The 20,360-nt window shown below is 41.9% G+C and overlaps 3 protein-coding genes across 4 annotated transcripts in view; all 3 read left to right on the top strand.

Annotated features, from left to right (window-relative positions):
• The window catches only part of LOC109530125 (phospholipid-transporting ATPase ID-like), a 17,672-nt gene extending 17,652 nt beyond the window's left edge, over positions 1-20 (top strand). The window contains exon 29 of the mRNA XM_019893707.1: positions 10-20. Within this exon, the coding sequence (XP_019749266.1) occupies positions 10-20 (11 nt within the window). The remainder of the gene's footprint in view (positions 1-9) is intronic.
• A 326-nt stretch (positions 21-346) lies between these two features.
• On the top strand, positions 347-5,072 carry LOC109530133 (phospholipid-transporting ATPase ID-like; the record flags this gene model as incomplete). The annotated part of the gene is made up of 12 exons (XM_019893714.1): positions 347-469; positions 538-702; positions 891-1,002; positions 1,086-1,191; positions 1,319-1,469; positions 1,572-1,755; positions 1,830-2,053; positions 2,223-2,306; positions 2,401-2,646; positions 3,783-3,921; positions 4,123-4,253; positions 4,667-5,072. Coding segments are annotated over 12 exons (1,908 nt in total), but the record flags the coding sequence as incomplete, so codon positions are not given.
• A 593-nt stretch (positions 5,073-5,665) lies between these two features.
• Positions 5,666-18,964, top strand: LOC109530705 (phospholipid-transporting ATPase ID-like). 2 transcript variants are annotated; one of them, XM_019894607.1, is made up of 29 exons: positions 5,666-5,975; positions 6,599-6,683; positions 7,176-7,258; positions 7,355-7,413; positions 7,484-7,597; positions 7,858-7,956; positions 8,074-8,135; positions 8,349-8,421; positions 8,608-8,678; positions 8,779-8,861; positions 8,957-9,115; positions 9,633-9,721; positions 10,574-10,767; positions 10,846-11,054; positions 11,137-11,180; positions 11,297-11,462; positions 11,544-11,732; positions 13,088-13,203; positions 13,275-13,439; positions 13,664-13,775; positions 13,941-14,046; positions 14,153-14,303; positions 14,405-14,588; positions 14,672-14,895; positions 15,767-15,850; positions 15,957-16,202; positions 16,378-16,516; positions 16,671-16,801; positions 16,958-18,964. In XM_019894607.1, the coding sequence occupies exons 3-29, from the start codon at positions 7,204-7,206 to the stop codon at positions 17,216-17,218; spliced, it is 3,585 nt and encodes a 1,194-aa protein (XP_019750166.1). In that variant the 5' UTR covers positions 5,666-5,975; positions 6,599-6,683; positions 7,176-7,203; the 3' UTR covers positions 17,219-18,964. The 2 variants fall into 2 exon arrangements, with proteins under 2 accessions (XP_019750166.1, XP_019750174.1); XM_019894615.1 differs by lacking the exon at positions 6,599-6,683.
• Positions 18,965-20,360: the final 1,396 nt, after the last annotated feature.

The raw sequence follows: 20,360 nt of genomic DNA on the forward strand, positions 1-20,360 counted from the left end.
CTGTCTCAGGGACCGATTGAGACTGCTGTTTTCTTCTCTGATCAAAACAATGTTGTCTTCTACTCTGATCAAAACGGTCTGCCCCGAGCGGATAATCCATGAATTGCATTTTATTAAAAATATTCATTCTGTGTCTTTAATGCATTTTTTCACTTTTAAATTTTCCTGCGGGCCAGATTGAACCTCCTTGGGGGCCGGTTCCGGCCCGCGGGCCGTATGTTTGACACCCTGGTTTAGCGGTTCCTCCCCACATTCCAAAAACATGGTAGTTCGTTTAGTTGAATATTGAATTGTCTGATTCTGAGTGTCTGCATCACTCATCGAGAACTTCACCTCCTCGCTGTGACTTCCAGTGCGCAACCCTGAAGGGAGGCTGACTCTTTACTGCAAAGGGGCAGACACCGTCATCTACGAGAGGCTGCACACCTGCTGTACCGCACTCAAGTGTGTCACCACCGGACACCTCAATGTAAGTTTTTATTTTCTCCGAAATGGACAGTCAATTGTTGTAATAGCTTTTTTCAACCCCAACTGTAGGAATACGCAGGTGATGGTCTCCGCACTTTGGTTCTGGCTTACAAGGACTTGGACGAGAGCTATGTGAAGGAGTGGATGCGGCGCCACCATGAGGCCAGCACCACCATCGGAGAACGAGACGAGAAACTTCATGAGCTGTATGAAGAGATTGAGAAAGACTTGTTGGTCGGTTCACCGGTTGACGACTTTGCTTAAAACCTTGACTTCTGTCTGACATATGATGACAGAGGCAGCTGAGGTCGAATCGGTTCTTTTCCATGGCATCTTCCTTTCAAGACAATCTTCTTTAGTTAGTAATAGTAAACTTCTGTCTCACAGACATATTCTTACTTGTTTAACACCATTTGATTTAGCTTCTGGGAGCAACGGCAGTGGAAGACAAGTTGCAGGATGGTGTGCCTCAGACAATAGAGCAGCTGGCCAAAGCTGACATCAAAATCTGGGTGTTGACCGGAGATAAACAAGGTAGTTTTCTGCCACATACAACAATTTTTTTTTTGTGTGTTTGATTTCATAAATTCATGTTCGCAAATTCTCCTTTCTGCCAGAGACGGCAGAAAATATTGGCTATTCTTGCAACATGCTGCGAGAGGAAATGAAGGACGTTTTCACCGTGTCCGCAAATACAGCAGAAGGAGTCAAAGAGGAGCTTCAGTATGTAAAATCTCAAGTTGCTGCATATTATATTGAGCATGACATATTTAGTCAAGCACTGTCATCATGAACTAAAAGCGCTCCACAAAAGAGCAATATCTCCATCTCTGCATTGTTCTGTTTTTAGAAGTGCAAGAAAGAAAATGTGTCCGACGGCAGCAAAAGAACCAAAAGTGACCAAAGCTCGCTCAGGCCTCTTGTGGTTGCAAAGAACCGAAACTGTTCAAGATGACAAAGTGGATGGGGAATATGCACTTGTTATAAATGGACACAGTCTGGTAAGTGGGCATTCACCCTCCTTATATTTGTGAAATCCCAAAAACATTTTACAAAGAAGGAAGATTTGACTTCCTTTGCCTCATCTTCCTCTTGCTCCTCAGGCCTTTGCCTTAGAGAAAGGCTTGGAATTGGAACTATTAAGGACGGCATGCATGTGCCAAACCGTGATCTGCTGCAGGGTCACCCCACTACAGAAAGCCCAGGTTGTTGAACTGGTGAAAAAATACAAACAGGCGGTCACTTTGGCTATTGGGGATGGGGCCAACGACGTCAGCATGATCAAGGGTCAGTAAACTCACTGACAGCCGCGCTAAGAAAAGCTCAGCATCCTTTTGGCCTTATTGCTCTTTGTCTTCCAGCTGCACATATTGGTGTCGGCATCAGTGGTCAGGAGGGCATGCAGGCCGTTCTGTCCAGTGACTTCTCCTTTGCCCAGTTCCGCTATTTGCAGCGTCTGCTGCTGGTGCACGGGCGCTGGTCGTATCTGCGCATGTGCAAGTTTCTACAGTATTTCTTTTACAAGAACTTCACCTTCACCTTCGTGCATGTCTGGTATGGCTTCTTTTGCGGCTTTTCGGCACAGGTGAGGAACATGAAAGAATAATGAAGGAAAAATAAACTCAAGGTTTCATGCCTACACCTCATATGCTATTTGGCAGTATTCTAATAACCATGTTTGTGACATATACTGATAAACGCAGTCAATAAATTAAATACATGATCCTTTTCATTTTGTCTCTTCTAATTCATAGACTGTGTATGACCAGTGGTTTGTCAGCATGTACAATGTAGTGTACACGGTCCTCCCTGTCCTTGGCATGAGTCTTTTTGACCAGGTATGCAACTTGGAGCATCATGCACGCATAGGATTCGATAATGTCATGAGAGATTGCGTCACTCTTCTTTTCTCCCCACCGTGTGTTTCACTAGGATGTGAATGATCGCTGGAGTTTCCAGCATCCTCAGCTTTACTCCCCGGGGCCTCTGAATATTTACTTCAATAAGAAGTCCATGGCGTGCTGCATGATCCACAGCTGCTACAGCTCCCTCGTTGTTTTCTTCATCCCGTGGGCGGCCATGCACGACACGGTCGCTGACGACGGCAAAGACATTGCAGATTATCAGTCCTTTGCTTTTGTGGTGCAGACGTGTCTTCTTCTTGTTGTCAACATCCAGGTAAGGAAGGGCATCATGTAGCAGCACATACCTAGCGATCCTTTTGTCCCAATGACACATCTCGGTCTTAGAGTGGGACCAAAGAAACTGTCAGACTTTATTCAAGTCAAATATTTCAACAATTATTTTTCAAATAACCAGAGATTACGGTCATATACCTTTTCATTATTGGGCTTCCCCCATCAGTGATGACTCATATGAAAAGTTTGTGATTTAAACAGGACTGAAGTAAGGTAGAGCAAGGACATGATGATTCTAATTGGCAATGGTTTACAAGTGCCCCACTTAAAAAAAAACAAACGATTTTGACTCATTTTGGGGCGGCCCGGTAGTCGACTGGTTAGCAGGTTGGCCTCACAGTGCAGAGGTGCACGGTTCGATCCCGGCTCCGGCCTTCCTGTGTGGAGTTTGCATGTTCTCCCCATACCTGTGTGGGTTTTCTCCGGGTACTCCGATTTCCTCCCACATTCCAAAAACATGCGTGGCAGGTTAATGGAACACTCTAGATTGTCCCTAGGCATGAGTGTGGGCGTGGATGGTTTTTCGTCTGTGTGCCCTGCAATTGGCTGTCAACCAGTTCAGGGTTTACTGACCGAGGACAGCTGGGATAGTCTCCAGCACCCCCGCGACCCTTATCTGTGTGCCCCGCAATTGGCTGTCAACCAGTTCAGGGTGTACCCCCGCCTACTGACCGAGGACAGCTGGGATGGGCTCCGGCACCCCTGCGACCCTTGTGTGGATAAAGCGGATCGGAAAATTGATGGATGGATGGATGGAGTGACTCATTTTGAATGATGACTCTTTCAAAAAATTGCAGAAACTTGGAGTCAAGGATCTTGTTCACGGTGCCAAGGGGCATAATGTGTATTGACAGTAAATCATATGTTTAACTTCCTTTGGGCTTTAATTAATGTGCACATTATTAACGAGTGACAATTACTGATTCATTCAAAATGCATTCATGTTTTTTATACAACATAATAACCATTGTATGCTTAAAGAATAGTAATAATAAATCCACTCTGATTGTGAATACTTTAAAAATTAGATTCCGCATACAACTGAGAGTGGCAATTCATACTGTATGTGCTCTAATATTTATAACATTTACTTTTTTTTTTGTGTCAATGTTTCAGCTTTGTCTAGACACAAATTACTGGACAGCCGTGAACCAGTCCTTTATGTGGGGCAGCCTGATACTGTACTTCGCCACCACGTTTGCCATGCACAGCAACGAAATGTTCTCCATATTCACCTCTGTATTTCCTTTCATCGGTGAGGCACTTTAAGCCGGAACAAGAACTACTCCAGCACTAGGTTGCCGTTTGATTGTCAAAGAATAAGCCCAGTGTTAATTAACATGCTAAGGAAAAGGTTTAGCGTCCTGTCGCATGTCATGAAGTGGCCCATTTTGATCTCTTTGGCTGCTGTGCTTTGCAAATTGTGACGTGTGTCGTCCTGTGTTTGGGGCTGCAGGAACAGCAAGGAACTCTCTGAGCCAGCCGAATGTGTGGCTGACAATATTCTTGACATGCCTCCTCTGTGGTCTTCCGGTGTTGGCCTTCCGTTTCATTGTCATTCAACTTCGGCCTACCGTCAATGACAAGGTATGACAGTCGTAGGTGTTATGTGACTAGCTCGGCTAGGCGAACATCCAAAGACACTTTCAAAATAGAGTACGAAACACGACCATGCAGAACCTCCCACCTCTATATTGGTACGACGTCGCTGCTATCATGTCAAAGCCAAAAGGTAAGCAGAGCTCGATTCTGCTTTGTTGGAAGCACAGAGGACTGTTTGCTGACACCAGTGGCTTCGGATAAGTGGCAGATTTAATCAGTCAATGGAAGCAAAACCAAGACTGGCCCTTTTTGTGGCACGGGGCTAACGTTAGCATCCTTCACTCCCTGGACTTCAGGCCTTAAAATGAGCCATAGTTTTCCCAAAACACAAATACATTTTCCAATTTGTAGCTCTGTCAGGGTGTTCAAATTTTGAGATGTGACTTTGTTATCTACAGGTGAGATATAAGGTGCGTAAGGAGGGGCTACCCGGTCCTGTTCCTTGCCATCCGCCAGCCAGGCGAGTCAGCACTCGGCGGTCGAGCTACGCCTTCTCTCATGCTCAGGGCTATGGCGAGCTGGTCACATCACGAAGATTCCTGCTAAAACGTCCTGTCAAGAGTTGCAACAATGACACCAAAGAGCCACAGCTCTACCGTATAATCTCAAAGGATTCAGAGCATCAACCACAGAAGCACTAATTAACAGGTAGCAGCTCACTGAGACCATATGTTACTTTCTCACCCACTACCCATTACTGACACCGTGTAAGTCAGTTTATGAGGAAAGTAATACAAAATCTTCATTTTGTCTGTATTTTTATTTGGTGGTGTACCATGAGATGTTTCTTTTGTCAAATGAGTGCCTTGGCTCAATAAAGGATGGCAAATCTTGCTCTTGTTTTTCCAAAATGCTCAGCTGGTTTAGAACTTGTTCAGCGCGAACTTTCACATTCCAAATACGCAATACACACCTTTTACATATTTCTCCATTCTGAATAACCACAATCCACTGCAAAATTAATGGCGGAATTGAAATCTTCTGTGGCATTCTTTCACATGGAAACAACATTAAAAAAATGGTGCGTGTAATTATGCAGATTTGACTTGGCCTTCCATGTGTACCTTTTCACAACCACTGTTTGAAGACAATGGCAATGCAAACTTTATCAACGTTACTCTCTTAATGACTACGTGGAAGAGCACATAGCTAACAGAAACCCCTCTAGCATAGCATAAAGGCAGCCAATAAAACATCCCTACCAGCAGCCTTCTTTCTCAGTCTTACTTTTTCAAGTTCCACTTTCAGGCATGCGCATTCACCGCAGAGGGTGTGCTGCATACCTGCTTTGTCAAGTCAAAGCCACATTGTCTGCTCTGATTGGTCTGAGTCATTCATTTCTACCGTTGTTTTACTGCCCGGCCGGTATCACCATCGAGGTCCAAAGATCACTTTATTGTTTACCCAAGCGGTTAGCAGTGACACTCACACCCGGGTGGAGTTCTTCCTTTTTAAACCCAAAACCTCGACTGGTGTCTCCTCTCGAGACACCTGCTCCATCCGGCGTAGCTTTCATCCGATAATTGGGGGTCTCAACGAAACCATCTGGTTCATAACTCTGTACCAAGTCTGGAAGTCCAAAGTGAGTGCACCCAACTGCCAGCCTTTGTTTGAGACAGTCTCAGACAGAGAATTGTCTCTTTTTTTTGGCCATGTTTCTGTGAATGTGGAAGAGCCTAAAGGACACCAGCCTTGTTATTGTTTAAGGTATGTCTTCAATCTCTTGTCTCTCTGTAATCTCTCGTCTCAACCACACAAGAGTAATAGATGGTACATAATGAATCAAAAGTGTAGTTCTTACCCTATTGGAGCCACATTGTTCGTTCTTTCTGTCAGAAATCAAATCAAAAGAGTTCTTTCCTGCATTTTCCTTAAATGTGTTAAGATAAACCATGACGTGATGGAAAATCACCTGAAATCAATGACAGCTTTATGAAAAGCATTCCTCTTTTTTAAGTGGATAAATTTGAACCTAATTTGATTCATTGTGCACACGGAAAAAAAAAAGATGTTCCTCATGCTTCAGACCACATTTTTCACTTCCGTCTAACCTTTTAGGTGAGAATAAATATAAGCGTTTCCATCTTTGACTCCTGATACAAGTGAACAAAAGGACCATGGTCATATCACCATGTATAATCTTTGTGGTTATAAACTATCCGTCATATAGTTTTTACTTCGGTGCAAAGGGTTGAGTAGGGAGTGGCTGCCTTCATTTGGTCCTGAAAACCTCAAGTTTTGCCCACCGTAGATTGAGATGCTTGCTCTTGTGTCGTGGTCAAAAGTGTGCCAAGTTTAACTGTGGTTCTTTCTTTTTGTGTCATTGACAGGTGCTTGAGCAAATGAGAAGTGAAATGGAAAAAGCACGTGTTTGTCTGCCAGTCACGCCACAGCATTATTATTAAAAGTTATTCGGTGAGTGGTGAACATTAGAAAATGCTAAAAATTCTACCAATGAAAATATTTCATGGTAAAATCTAATTTTTGGAAGCTGGGAGAGGCCAAAATACTATTTTCCATTTTTGTTGTTTTTTTTTAATTGTTTAAATCAAATATTCAATCAGATCAATATGTTGAACTCAAAAAAACACTCAAAAAACTGGATTGCACTGTACATCTTAACAGCTTTTATACATATGATCTCCTGGGGACACAAATTGCACCAATTCGGCGTAACGGCCCTCGTATTTGAAGACAAAACCAAAATATAGTCAATAACTGTTGGAATACACTGTTGTCATCTAAGGCTGTCATTATCTTTGCACAGTCAGGGTTGCTGATTTGAATTTTGTATTTCACAAATAGTGTGCGCTGCTTCAAATCTCTGATGCCATAGCCGAACAGTTCTCAGGATCCCGCCATCCCTTCTTGCAAGTATAATAAAACGTGATTTTTTTTTTTTTTCAGCTGAATAATATGCAGTAACAGTGATACAATGGGATCGGTGGAGTCCTACTTTGGTCAGCTGTGTCGGCAGCAACAAAAGAAAGGTAAGCACAAAGGGTTTTATATATATAAAACACCAAGATTGGGGTTTTTTTCAATATAAAATAACTTAGGGATTTCTCTTTTTTTTTTACCAACAGAGGAGGAGAGACGTTTGCGAGCTAATGACAGACCTTTCAACCTGTCCTACCACTATGCTGTGAGTACCCAACGTTGAAGAAATAACACAGGAGCAATGGTGCTCGCTTCTCACTTACCTCCCTCTTCAGAATAATGCTATCAAGACGTCCAAATACAATGTCTTCACCTTCCTGCCACTGAACCTTTTCGAGCAGTTCAGGAGGCTCGCCAACAGCTACTTCCTCTTCCTCTTTATACTTCAGGTAGGCCTAATCAGCCAGATAACGTGATGGTACAAACTGGCAACAACTTGAGATCCACATTCAATAAGTATGCATGTTTTTAATGTCATAACCACACGGTAATTCACCATTTTTTTGACATTGGCTATCAAGCCAATGTCTCTCTGTCCACATTCGCAAAGCACCTTATCATCACACACTGACTGACCTCCAACATGGCGGCTGCGGGTATGTAATGCATCAGTGCGACGTATCTTAATTGTGTGGGCATGTTTTTACAGCTCATCCCACAAATCGCCTCGCTTTCTTGGTTCACCACAGCCGTCCCGCTCGTTTTGGTTCTCTCGATCACAGCGGTCAAAGACGCCACCGATGACATTGTGAGCTGGCATTACTCAATGATAATCTTTGGAAGTCAGCGTTTAGCAATAATCATGTTTCATTGTAAGACGTTAAAGAGTGTTTTGTGTTTTTTCTGCCGACTGTACATCAAACAGAACAGACACAAGAGTGACAAACAAGTGAACAACCGTAAAGTCAGCGTCCTCATCGACGGAGAGTGAGTCATTCACATTTTTTTTCGTTATATACTGTATTTGTTTATTGCACATTGAATACCAGAATCCAGCCATATACTGCATGTTATAATGTATATTGATAAATAAAATGTGTTGAGAGTTTTTTTTTTTCTTGTATGGTCTTAAATTAAAAAGCATGTGTTTTATCCCTATCACACTACAATGAAAATGTATATTTGTTTTTGTTCTGGTAGACTCCAAAGTGAAAAATGGATGAATGTTCAGGTTGGAGATGTCATTAAATTGGAAAATAACCAGTTTGTCACAGTAAGTGTCACAACAATAACGTTCAAGTATTCATCAATATCCTTTGCTGCTTTAAAAATATGTTTGTTATGAGGCTCGGACCTCAAATCATGATATAATTTTGGACTTGACTATGACCCTTAGTGTTTGATGACTTTATGGAATCGAATGTTTTTTTTAAAATTTCTATTTATTTATTTTTTCCAGGCAGACCTTCTTTTGCTCTCGAGCAGTGAGCCTCTAAACCTGGTCTATGTGGAAACAGCAGAACTGGATGGGTGAGCGGATGATTCAGTACATATTTGTTTGTTTGGCTGGAACTGCGGTTTGGTTCTTTCCCCATCATTCTTCTCATGTGCTCATGGTGTCCCACCCCAGTGAAACCAATCTGAAGGTGAAACAGGCACTGACTGTCACTGGAGAGATGGGAGACAACATCGAAGCACTGGCCAGCTTCACAGGTGAGAACTTGAGTAATTTGTTATTTAAGAGTGACACTTCTTAACATACCGGATGCTCAAAGATGATGATGATGCGTCACTTCAATGTTTCGCAGTTGAAGTCAGATGCGAATCCCCAAACAACCGCCTGGACAAATTCAAAGGGACACTCGCAGTAAATGGACAAACATACTCTTTGGACAATGACAAAGTGCTTCTTCGTGGATGCACTTTGAGAAACACAGAGTGGTGCTTTGGATTGGTTATCTTTGGAGGTAAACGACTGCTTACCGTCGACTCATTCTGGGTGCAAGTAAGATGGCATCAAACTTGTCATAATTACACCTTTGGGGGCCTGACAATCTGGACCCACAGGGGGGCTACATGTGCTTCACATTTTTTTTTTAAAATAATATCGATCCTAACTTGAACTTCATAATGAATAGTACAGTACACAACCAGTTCAGGGTGTCCCCCACCTACTGCCTGGGATAGGCTCCAGCACGCCCGCTACCCTGGTGAGGATGCGGATGAGAAAATGGATGGATAGTACAGTACAGCAATAACTGTAAAAATTATAAAAGCCTCCCTCCACCATTCACATATACACATAATGCAATTGTAACTTCGATAATGTTCTCATGGTTTACATCTTGGGAACATGATGGCTTCTTTTTTTCTTTTTTGTTATCCTTTCTGACATTAATCCAAGAACTGCCATTGAAATGTCTTTTGGAAATTTACAAACATTTTCGAATGCGCACGAGTAACAGTGTGATCCTACTTTTGCAGGTCCGGACACAAAGCTGATGCAGAACAGCGGAAAAACAACGTTCAAGCGCACAAGTGTTGATCACCTCATGAATGTCTTGGTGCTTTGTGTGAGTTTCTGTTTTTCACAAAATGGTATGCAACTGTGTTACATGAAATACCATATTGGCCCGAATATAAGACGGTGTTTTTTTGCATTGAAATAAGACTGAAAAAGTGGGGGTCGACGCTAGATGGCGCCAGATATCATTGAAGCCAATGCTGAACTTGACTCCCCAGGCCAAAGTGAACCCCTGTCACAAAGAATAAAAATAAAAATAGCGCTAGCACGACGAAGAAAAATAAAAAATAGCGGTAAGGAAGAAAAGAGAAGAAATTGTTGGAAGAGATAACAGAAAATGGAGAAACGTAGCGACAATCTGGAGAAAAGTGGGTCGAAGATCGGCCAGGTTAACCGGCAGCTGAGAAGTTATGATGTAATTTACATTTCAAAAACGAGAAGCCATTCATTTATGAATGGGATTTCACTTTAGTTTACATATTTAGATGTTCAGATATTAAGATTTGAATGAGGCAAAATAACATGCTTTTTGTCTCAAATATATTGTTATCATTTGTTTCAGATGTACTGTAATTATTTTCTGAATACAAATTAATTTGGTGTTCAAAAAGTCTTTTTGCAAACTTGAGTCTTGAAAAAGAGGGGATCGTCTTATAATCAGGGCCGTCTTGTATTCGGGCCAATACGGTATTAGAATATCTACTGTGGGACTTCAAAGTTTGGCTATTCATAAGCCGGGCAGTTCAATGGGAACACTGGCACAGTCTAATGAGATCAATTACGGGACCTTCAAACCTGATCTGATCTCGTCTTACTCATGCACAAGATAAAGTGAGTGCGAAAGCCACACGTTAAAATACTTTTACTCCTGTAAATAAGCATTTCCACCCCTCCCAATCAGATATTTGGCTTCCTGGCTTCCATGTGCTCAGTTCTGACCATTGGCAACGTGATCTGGGAAGTGAAGGAAGGCTCGGCATTCACTGTGTTCCTCCCTCGGGAACCTGGTGTTGATGCACCTCTTTCATCATTCCTCACCTTCTGGTCTTATGTCATCGTCCTCAACACGGTGGTGCCTATATCTCTCTATGTCAGGTATGTATTCTGGCTCATGAAGAACCAACGCGTGTGGAGCTACGGTGTTTTTCCTCACAATTCACTTTCATACGTCAGTGTGGAGATCATCCGTCTTGGGAATAGTTTCTACATTGACTGGGATAGGAAGATGTATTATGCCAAGAGTGACACTCCGGCTCAGGCGAGGACCACCACTCTCAATGAGGAACTGGGTCAGATCAAATATATCTTCAGCGACAAAACTGGCACCCTGACGCAGAATATCATGGCATTCAATAAGTGTTCCATCAATGGCAAAAACTACGGTGAGCAAATGAATGAAACGGCACAGAATTTTTTTTTTAAAAAGATCAAATATAAATTGATTGGGCTGCCTTGATTTTTCAGGTGAGATATTAGACTATTCAGGACAAAGGATGGAAATAACAGAGGTGAGTTATATCAATGGTTCATATCATCAGAAGCTGCGAGCAGAGCAGAAATAACTTCATCGGGTCTCGTCTGACTGATTTGGAATCATTACTGACATGCGTCTTTCTCTCGGTAGAAGACACCGAGGGTCGACTTCTCGTGGAACCGGCTGGCCGATCCAAAGTTCATTTTTCATGACCACAGCTTGGCAGAAACTGTCAGGGAGGGCAACTCGGAGGCTCAGGCCTTCTTCCGGTTGCTGGCTCTGTGCCACACTGTGATGCCTGAGGAAAAGAAAGAAGGTGAGCTTCTTCATTACCGCGGTTTATATGTGATACTAAATCCAGCAATGGAGCCATTTTAAATGTCTCCTTTGCGACCAGGCGAATTGTACTACCAGGCTCAGTCCCCTGATGAAGGTGCTCTTGTCACTGCTGCAAGAAACTTTGGCTTTGTGTTCCGTTCACGCACACCGGAGACCATCACAGTTGTGGAGATGGGCCAACAAGTCGTCTATGAACTTTTGGCTGTTTTGGACTTCAATAATGTGCGCAAGAGGATGTCAGTCATAGGTAAAACCAACAACAACATATATTACCGTAATCACTCTGATTTTATTTCCTCTTGATATGCTGTATTTTTAAACAGTACATCAAGGGCCACTGATGATGTAGAGAGTCGCGTGCCTTCAGTGCAGGCATCATGGGTTCGTTTACACTTTGTGAGTGTGAATGGTTGCCTGTTTCTATTTGACCCTGTCAATGACTGGCAACCAGCAGGGGCGGAGCTACATGGTGGTCAGGGGTGGCCACCCATTTTCATTCTCGAAAAACCACAATAAAGTACTAATGGGATTTTTGTTGTTGTTGTTTAAATTTTTGCGCACTTGTTCACATGGATGCAGTATTTTTCGACCCATTGATATTCTGCCACAAGTTGTTTATCTTAATGCATTACCGTATTTTCCGCACTGTAAGGCGCACCTCAAAACATTTCATTTTTTTCAAAAGCCGACAGTGCACTTTATAATTTGATGCACCTGATATATGGATCATTATTCTGATTTCTTGGACGTGGTATTTTAAATGTTCTGTAAAGCGCTTTTGTAGTGGGAATTTGACATATAAGAGCACTAAATTGAAGATAAGCAAAATTCCTGCCCATGCACTATTCTGTACTCTGTGTAGCTGATGAAAATGCTGATTGGGCTGACCTTCACCACCTCCCAACAAGATAAAATGAGAGCTAAAAGAAAGGCTCCCTTGACAGATCTGTGAACAGTGTCCCTCCATGTTTTTTCTCGTCTTTTTCTTTCTTAAATAAATTTCATCTTTTTTTTTTTTTATAAATACTTTTGTTGTCTTGGTTTCCCTGGACAAGACACTTTATTACAGCTGCAGCGTTTGTGAAAGCTCTATATAAATTAAGCTGTATTGTATTTGCACCTTATACTCCGAGGCGTCTTATAGAGCGGAAAATATGGTAATAATGTAAAATATGAACTGCATGTAAAGAACAAATGTACAATTGACCTGAATCCACACTTTAACAGAATCTGCCTGATGGAAAGAACATTTTGATTTTTCCAGTTAATATTAATCCAAATCATTACTGTCACAAGTGGCAATCAAGCCACGTATCTGAGAAGACATAGCTAATCATACCATCCACAGTCATTGTTTCATCTGGTGACCAGTCTAGGTTGTACTCTCCCTTTCACCCGAAAGTCAACTGAGAAAGTTTTCAGCTCCTTGGGAGCCTGAATGTAATAAGATGTATAGAAAATGCTGGGATGGATGTGCACTTTAGTTTCATCATTGAATCACTATTCTATGTGCCATGTGGTGGGGCATCAAAGTTTTGTCAGAAATACTGAATTAAAGATGTGAATTACTTGGGAACTTCATATTCTCGCTGTGATTGCCAGTTCGTAGCGCTGAGGGGAAGTTGACTCTATACTGCAAAGGAGCAGACACCATCATCTACGAGAGGCTTCACTCATCCTGCAACAAGCTAATGGGCGTCACCACCGGACATCTCAATGTGAGTTTTAATTTTTTCCTTCGAAATATCAGACATTGATCATGAATGATGTTTTTACCCCCTAACCTTAGGAGTATGCAGGCGATGGTCTCCGCACATTGGTTCTGGCTTACAAACATTTGGATGAGCACTATATGAAGGAGTGGATGCAGCGTCACCACGAGGCCAGCACCGCCCTCGACGGAAGGGACGAGAAACTTGATGAACTCTATGAAGAAATTGAAAAAGACTTGTTGGTTGGTACACTTACTCAGTCACTTACCGGTACTTTATACTGTTTTGTTGCAGATTAAAAGTGAGTGTTTTTATTTCACTCAATAATCAAGAATACGAATCTTTTATTTTGTTATATGACACAAGGGTTGTTTTTAGTACTCAAGCAGCATGAGTGGTTCTTCTGAAAACTAAAAACAAAGTATTTAAAATGGCATACTTACAATATTACAAACTTTTGATTTAGCTTCTGGGAGCAACGGCAGTAGAAGACAAGTTGCAGGATGGTGTGCCTCAGACAATAGAGCAGCTCGCCAAAGCTGACATAAAAATCTGGGTATTGACCGGGGATAAACAGGGTTGGTATCATTTTATTATGTGATTTTTTTTTTTTTTAATAGCTAATTTATCAGGAATCTCAATGTCTCTGTACCCTGGGGAACATATTTTCCCCAGGTGTTTACCATAACTTGACAATTTATGTTTTGCTTCATTGATTGTGTACAAATCTTAAATTCCATCAGAGACTGCAGAGAACATCGGCTATTCTTGCAACATGCTGCGAGAAGAGATGAAGGATATTTTCACGGTGTCAGCAAATACAGCAGAAGGAGTCAAAGAGGAGCTAGTGTAAGTGAGTTAAAATATGTCAATATTTTTGTTCACGGTCTGTTATCATGATTTTTGTTTTTTTTTTTTTGCATGAGTCACACCATCCATGCTGTACTGTTTTTAGGTGCGCAAGGAGGAAAATGTGTCCCTCGGCAGCAGAGGCACCAACTGTGGCCAAAGCTCGTGCAGGTCTCTTCTGGCTTGAAAAGACAGAAACCGTGCATGATGACAAAGTGGATGGGGAATATGCACTTGTTATAAATGGACACAGTCTGGTAAGTGAGCGTTCACCCCCCCTTATGTTTATGAAATTTGACTTAATTTCTCCACCCATAATCGAAATCCTCGGTTCCCTTATCTTCCTCTTGGTCCCTAGGCCTTTGCCTTAGAGAAAGGCCTGGAGTTGGAACTATTAAGGACAGCATGCATGTGCCAAACCGTGATCTGCTGCAGGGTCACCCCACTACAGAAAGCCCAGGTTGTTCAACTGGTTAAAAAATACAAACAGGCGGTCACTCTAGCCATTGGGGACGGGGCCAACGACGTCAGCATGATCAAGGGTAAGTAAACTCACTGACGGATGATACAGCTGCGCTAAGAAAAGCTCAGCATTCTTTTGGCCTTATTGCTCTTTGTCTTCCAGCTGCACATATTGGTGTCGGCATCAGTGGTCAGGAGGGCATGCAGGCCGTTCTGTCCAGTGACTTCTCCTTTGCCCAGTTCCGCTATTTGCAGCGTCTGCTGCTGGTGCACGGGCGCTGGTCATATCTGCGCATGTGCAAGTTTCTACAGTACTTCTTCTACAAGAACTTCACCTTCACCTTCGTACATTTCTGGTACGCCTTCTTCTGTGGCTTTTCTGCACAGGTGAGGGACATTCAAGAGCTTTAAGTTGATGACTCTTGTTGTGCACTACAAATGATGGCCGTTTCCGTATTGTGACCGTACGATACAGTTAATGGACTCAAATTATTGCAGATTTGTAGAAATGTCATGCCTCTCCACTATGCAAACGTGGGCATACTGTACAAGTCCTAGAAGTTCATGGCACCCACACAAAGAATACCTTCCAGATCCCATGCCAAGAGACTCCAAGATGTACAATAGAGTGGGCAACAGAAAACTAGACCACCAAGTCAGCTTCCGCTCAACCACTCCACTAAATAGCACCATACTCCAGTTTTCCTGCTATTAAAAACAAGGGGAGTTGGTCCCAAGTGGCTGAACTCTGCCAGATTCTCTGAGTGAAAACATGATCACTGGGCACTGACCCGTGATCTCTTTGCCAGTCCTGGGTGTGAGGCCTCAGTGCCGCCTGTCCAGATGGGGTACAGCACCTTTGTGTAGTATTATCTAGTGATGGGAAAATGAAGCTTCATGAAGCACTTGGTATTTCATGACCATTTCTCGAGATGGTGCACTTGGTTTAAAGATAAGATCTAGTGCAATGGAAACCAAGAATGCGATCTAGAGGGGTCAAAAAATAATCGCAAGTGCTTCATGAAGCTTCATTGATCCTTCATTATCCACAGAAATCTTTTGAATCACCCTTATAAGTCTTTATCGTGGTCCAATTTGCAATGGGATGCAGGGGGCATACTCAGGGAGCCCCAACATAATAGGCTCCTAGGCTCATCTGATGACTTTAACCCCTGTGCCACAATGCGATTACCGGTCACAGATTTTGGTTTATATACTAATATTATCAATGTTGACCTTTTGCTGTTATAATTCATAGACTGTGTATGACGAGTGGTTCATCACCATGTACAACCTGGTGTACACAGCCCTCCCTGTCCTAGGAATGAGTCTTTTTGACCAGGTACGCATCAATCACAGGACACTACATTAGGTATGTCTGCATAATACAGTAAGATCAGATGTAAGAGTTTGTTGCTTCTCTTCTCCTCCTTTCGTTTTTTTCAAAGGATGTGAATGATCGCTGGAGTTTCCAGTATCCGCAGCTCTACTCCCCTGGGCCTCTGAACACTTATTTCAACAAGAAATTATTTGTCCGTTGCATGATGCACAGTTGCTACAGCTCCCTCATCCTCTTCTTCATTCCATGGGCGGCGATGCATGACACAGTCCGAGACGACGGCAAAGACATTGCGGATTATCAGTCCTTTGCTTTACTGGCACAGACGTGTTTGCTTGTCGTGGTCAGCATCCAGGTAAGGAATACGCTTTTCCTTTCATCATTTTTCATCTAACTCCATTTAGCCAATGTTGCACACCAATCATAAATACTGTAGTCTCATATAGTCAACCCTGTCTTAGTATACGCAGTGCAAATGAATATGTTCATGAATAAATATGTAATTTATATGTACTTTCAACATGTCCCAGCTGTGTCTAGACACCCATTACTGGACAGCTGTGAACCAGTTTTTTGTGTGGGGCAGCCTTGCAGTCTACTTTGCTACCACGTTTACCATGTTCAGCAATGGCATGTTCCTAATCTTCACCTCCGCATTCCCCTTTATCGGTAAGTCGCTGCAGCTTACTGCAGAAATCACGCGAGGCTAATTTTCATGTTATACCGGTAATATAAGAAGTAGTACATAGTTTAAAACAAACAAACAAAAAAAAAACGGTTGTATCCTGTTGTGACATTTTTACCAATTGGTTTGGGGCTGCAGGTACAGCGAGGAACTCTCTGAACCAGCCTAATGTGTGGCTGATTATACTCTTGACAACGCTCCTCTGTAGTCTGCCGGTGGTGGCTTACCGTTTCACTGTCATTCAGCTTTGTCCCACCGTCAATGATAAGGTATGAAATTATTAGTTATTGGTCAAGTTATTAGTCAGCGACTCATGTAGCACCTGGGGAACACAAATGGAACATAACTGGGAGCAATTCATCTCCATATTTTTTGTTGGAAATTGTGTATTAAAGAAATTAAAGAAATGACTCTCTCTCTGACAGGTGAGACATAAGTTGCGGAAGGAGGCGCTGCCAGGCCCCGCGCCTCGTCGTCCGCCGGTCAGGCGAATCAGCACCAGGCGATCGGGCTACGCCTTCTCTCACGTGCAAGGCTATGGCGACCTGGTGACATCGCGAAGATTTCTGCGTCCTCGAAAGAACCGGCCCGCCTTGTTCAAACAAACAGACTCCCCTCTGGTACAGAACCAGCCACAACACTACCGCACCATCACAGAGGAGCCAGAGCAGCCAATGCGGCACTAGACAAAAGGTACACGTGATGAGGTTTCAGTGGGGGGGCTCATGAGAAAAATCGCTGCATGGATGGGTTCTGAGACAAACTGTTATACAGTTATGTGTACTGTAAAATTACAAAAAAAAATATGTTTAAAAAGAGCATGGATTTTTTTCCTTACAGGGAAATACACTGTTGGACTCAAAGTCTAATTTCAGGTTCGGTTGGGGTTGAATTACTTACAACTGATTATCAAAATTTGAAACTCATAAATTTATATCACAACTCACCACTGTAAAAAAAAATATTGCCGGGACTCCCTTGACCACACTTCATTCATTACAAATGCATATGAAAGCTGCCTCACAGCTGAGATGACGTGAATTTGTATCTTGGGCATGTTTGATGTTTGCATGTTCTCACTGTCATTGTGGAGGTTTTCCTGCATCGTCCAATTTCCTCTCACATACCAAAAACATGCATGTTAGGTTAATTGAAGAGTCTACAGTAAATTGTCCATAAATATGAATATGAGTGTGAATGGTTGTGCCTGGCGATTGGCTGGCAACCAGTCCAGGGTGTACTGCGCCGCTTGCCCAAAGTCAGTTTGGATAAGCTCAAGCAGACAAGCGATACCTTCATGTCTATCTATCTATCTATCTATCTGTCAAGTGCTAAAAGTGGAAACTGGCTGGCTTGTTCTCTACGAGATTTTTTATTTTTTTTTAATGGAAACATGTCAGCCAATCGGAGAAGGGGGTTCCCCGAGTAGAAGACGAAACGAAAGGGTCGAGGACAAGATTTGAAGTTATACCATTTTATGCGAATTTGTCGGGGCTTTTAACCTGATTTTCTAGAGGGGAAAGGGAAACAAAATCTGCATTTAAGTAGCTGTTCCAACCAGGCCCAACATTTTGAAAGACTGTCATTTTGTGGGAAATCTTGAAGCCTGTTTACCAATTAGTTTAATAGCGTTCTAAGAAAAAAACAATAACAATTGAATTTCCTCAGTCAAACACACATTTTAACGTGCATTTTAATTAAATTATATCATGTCGTGAACTATCTGCTTTATAGTTGGGATATACTAACTAGGGTATGAATTTTACGTCATATTTTGGTTTTGCTTTGTATTGAACTGCCATTGTCCCAAGTGTCATTGTTAGTGCATTTTGAGTTATTTTCATTGTGTTGGATTTGTTGTTTACATGATTTATTATTTAGAAGGTTGTTGAACATATACTATTATTCTGCATTCATGAAACATCATGATTTGTTTCTTCAAATGACTTTGTCCACAAGGAGCTATGACAGTTTACCACTTGCAATGCTACCAAAGGACCACCAAGGGACAGTGTTGTTTTTTTAAACTAATTTTACCTCAGAGCCAGTAAAGTTGGTATCTTGAAAGGAATACTGTACCTGTGGCCATTATTTTACCGAACCGTTCTAACTTGTGTCAAATCTATGGATGAATTGCTTGGTATTGACACAAACTTTGTTTTCAGAATGATCATTAGTGTCTCCCAGGGGACAAAACAATGTGAGGGAAAGACAAATACTCATGTAAAAAGTAAATTGCTTTCTTATTATACTTGCAATTGGCTGAATGCATATGTGAATTGTCGTAAAGGAATTATATTGTCTATTTAATGAACATTTCATGACAGATGTATTTTTTGAAATGAGAGAGAACAAAACAGCAAGGAACTCCACTCTAGCAAAACTTTGCCTGAGTGCACCACGTGGTCAGGTCAGTCATCCAAAAAAAAAAATATATATATATATATATATATATTATAAAAAGTGAAAACGACAAATCCCTGAAGGGTTTGTTAGAAATAATAGAAAAAGGTGAAGTATAAATACAAACAGATTTATAACATGTAGGTACTGTATGTAGATCACTTTTGATGTCTAAAGTAGCTTCATATCACATGAACCTCTTTCAGCATGTGCATTGAGTCGCACTGTTGACTTAGCTGCAATGTCCTCTGGGACCGCAAGTGATGACATCACTTGTTGCAATTCCACAATGGCACAGATCCAGAAGAGCTTTTGGTCCGTCAGCGAACGTGAGGGAAATTTTCTACAGGAATATAATTTCAAGCAATGAAAATAAAAATACTTAAAAAAAACAAAACAAAAAACAACAACAAAAAAAAAACCATTAAAATCATGAGAAACATCAAGCATATCTAATTTGTTTAAAAGCATCCACGAGACAGTTAAAATAAAAATGGTACCTACAGCTTAATCTTTGAATGTCATTTCAAATCCAGTGATATTAGTCAAAATTCCATGCATGTTCCTATCGGGCCAAGCATTCTGTCAGATGGGTCACCATCCTTCAGTGAAGGTCACCGCGTGATCCTGCTGCATGGGGGAGGAAAAGACCCTGGCAGGCGTGTTATAAATAGCCTCATTCTGACCACAAACATTCTACGAATGAAATTCTCTCTCCTTTTTTCCACCCAAACTAATATAGTATTCTGAGATGATATTCTTGCCTACAAGCAAGGCTACAGGAAGCATTGACCAGTGAATGTGAAACGGAATCAAGGTATTTAGTGGGTTTTTTTGGGGGGGGGAGGGGGTTGAAGTCATCATTCCCGAATTTTCAAGCCTGTTGTCACATATTTCGCGGAGCAAGCTCATGCGGGAGAATCAAAAGCAATCAACATATATTTTAGGTAGAACTGCTGATATTGTCTCATAAATGTAGTGATGGGAAAATGAAGCTTCAAATTCGCTTCATGTATCAGGTGTTTTTTTGTTTTGTTTTGTTTTTTTGTTACTCCTCGAGATGGCACTCTCTGTTCAACTTTGGTCTGAAATTGCACTGATTTGCTAAACCCCTTTATTTAAACCAACAGTGCTACCTAGAGGACTCAAAAAATACAACTGATTCAAAAAGCAAATTTGAAGCTTCATTTTCCCATCACCACTTAAATACGGCTTACTTTTTCTTCAAAGTGCTCTGCTGTCTCATCATTTCACCATTTCATAAGGTCTCCAAAAGATTTTTTTTTGTTACCAATTTCTGCCTGTTCAGTTGTTTTGTTCAGTTGTTCCGTTTTGTGCTGCTCCGTACCAGTCCGGACCACTGCCTTCGGGAGTGTCTAAGCTGCCAAGGGGTTTGCTTTTGCACAGAGCGTGCACAGACACTGG

Source organism: Hippocampus comes, unplaced genomic scaffold (assembly GCF_001891065.2).
Source record: "Hippocampus comes isolate QL1 unplaced genomic scaffold, H_comes_QL1_v1.1 scaffold123, whole genome shotgun sequence".
In the NCBI taxonomy this organism is placed as follows: Eukaryota; Metazoa; Chordata; class Actinopteri; order Syngnathiformes; family Syngnathidae; genus Hippocampus; species Hippocampus comes.

What these genes read in the sequence shown, in the direction of transcription:
- LOC109530705 (XM_019894607.1), top strand. Translation starts at nt 7,204, where the DNA reads ATGGGATCGGTGGAGTCCTACTTTGGTCAGCTGTGTCGGCAGCAACAA. An exon ending in ACCTGTCCTACCACTATGCT is followed by an intron (nt 7,414 to 7,483) that starts GTGAGTACCCAA and finishes CTCCCTCTTCAG; the next exon opens with AATAATGCTATCAAGACGTC. An exon ending in TCTGTGGCTTTTCTGCACAG is followed by an intron (nt 14,896 to 15,766) that starts GTGAGGGACATT and finishes TATAATTCATAG; the next exon opens with ACTGTGTATGACGAGTGGTT.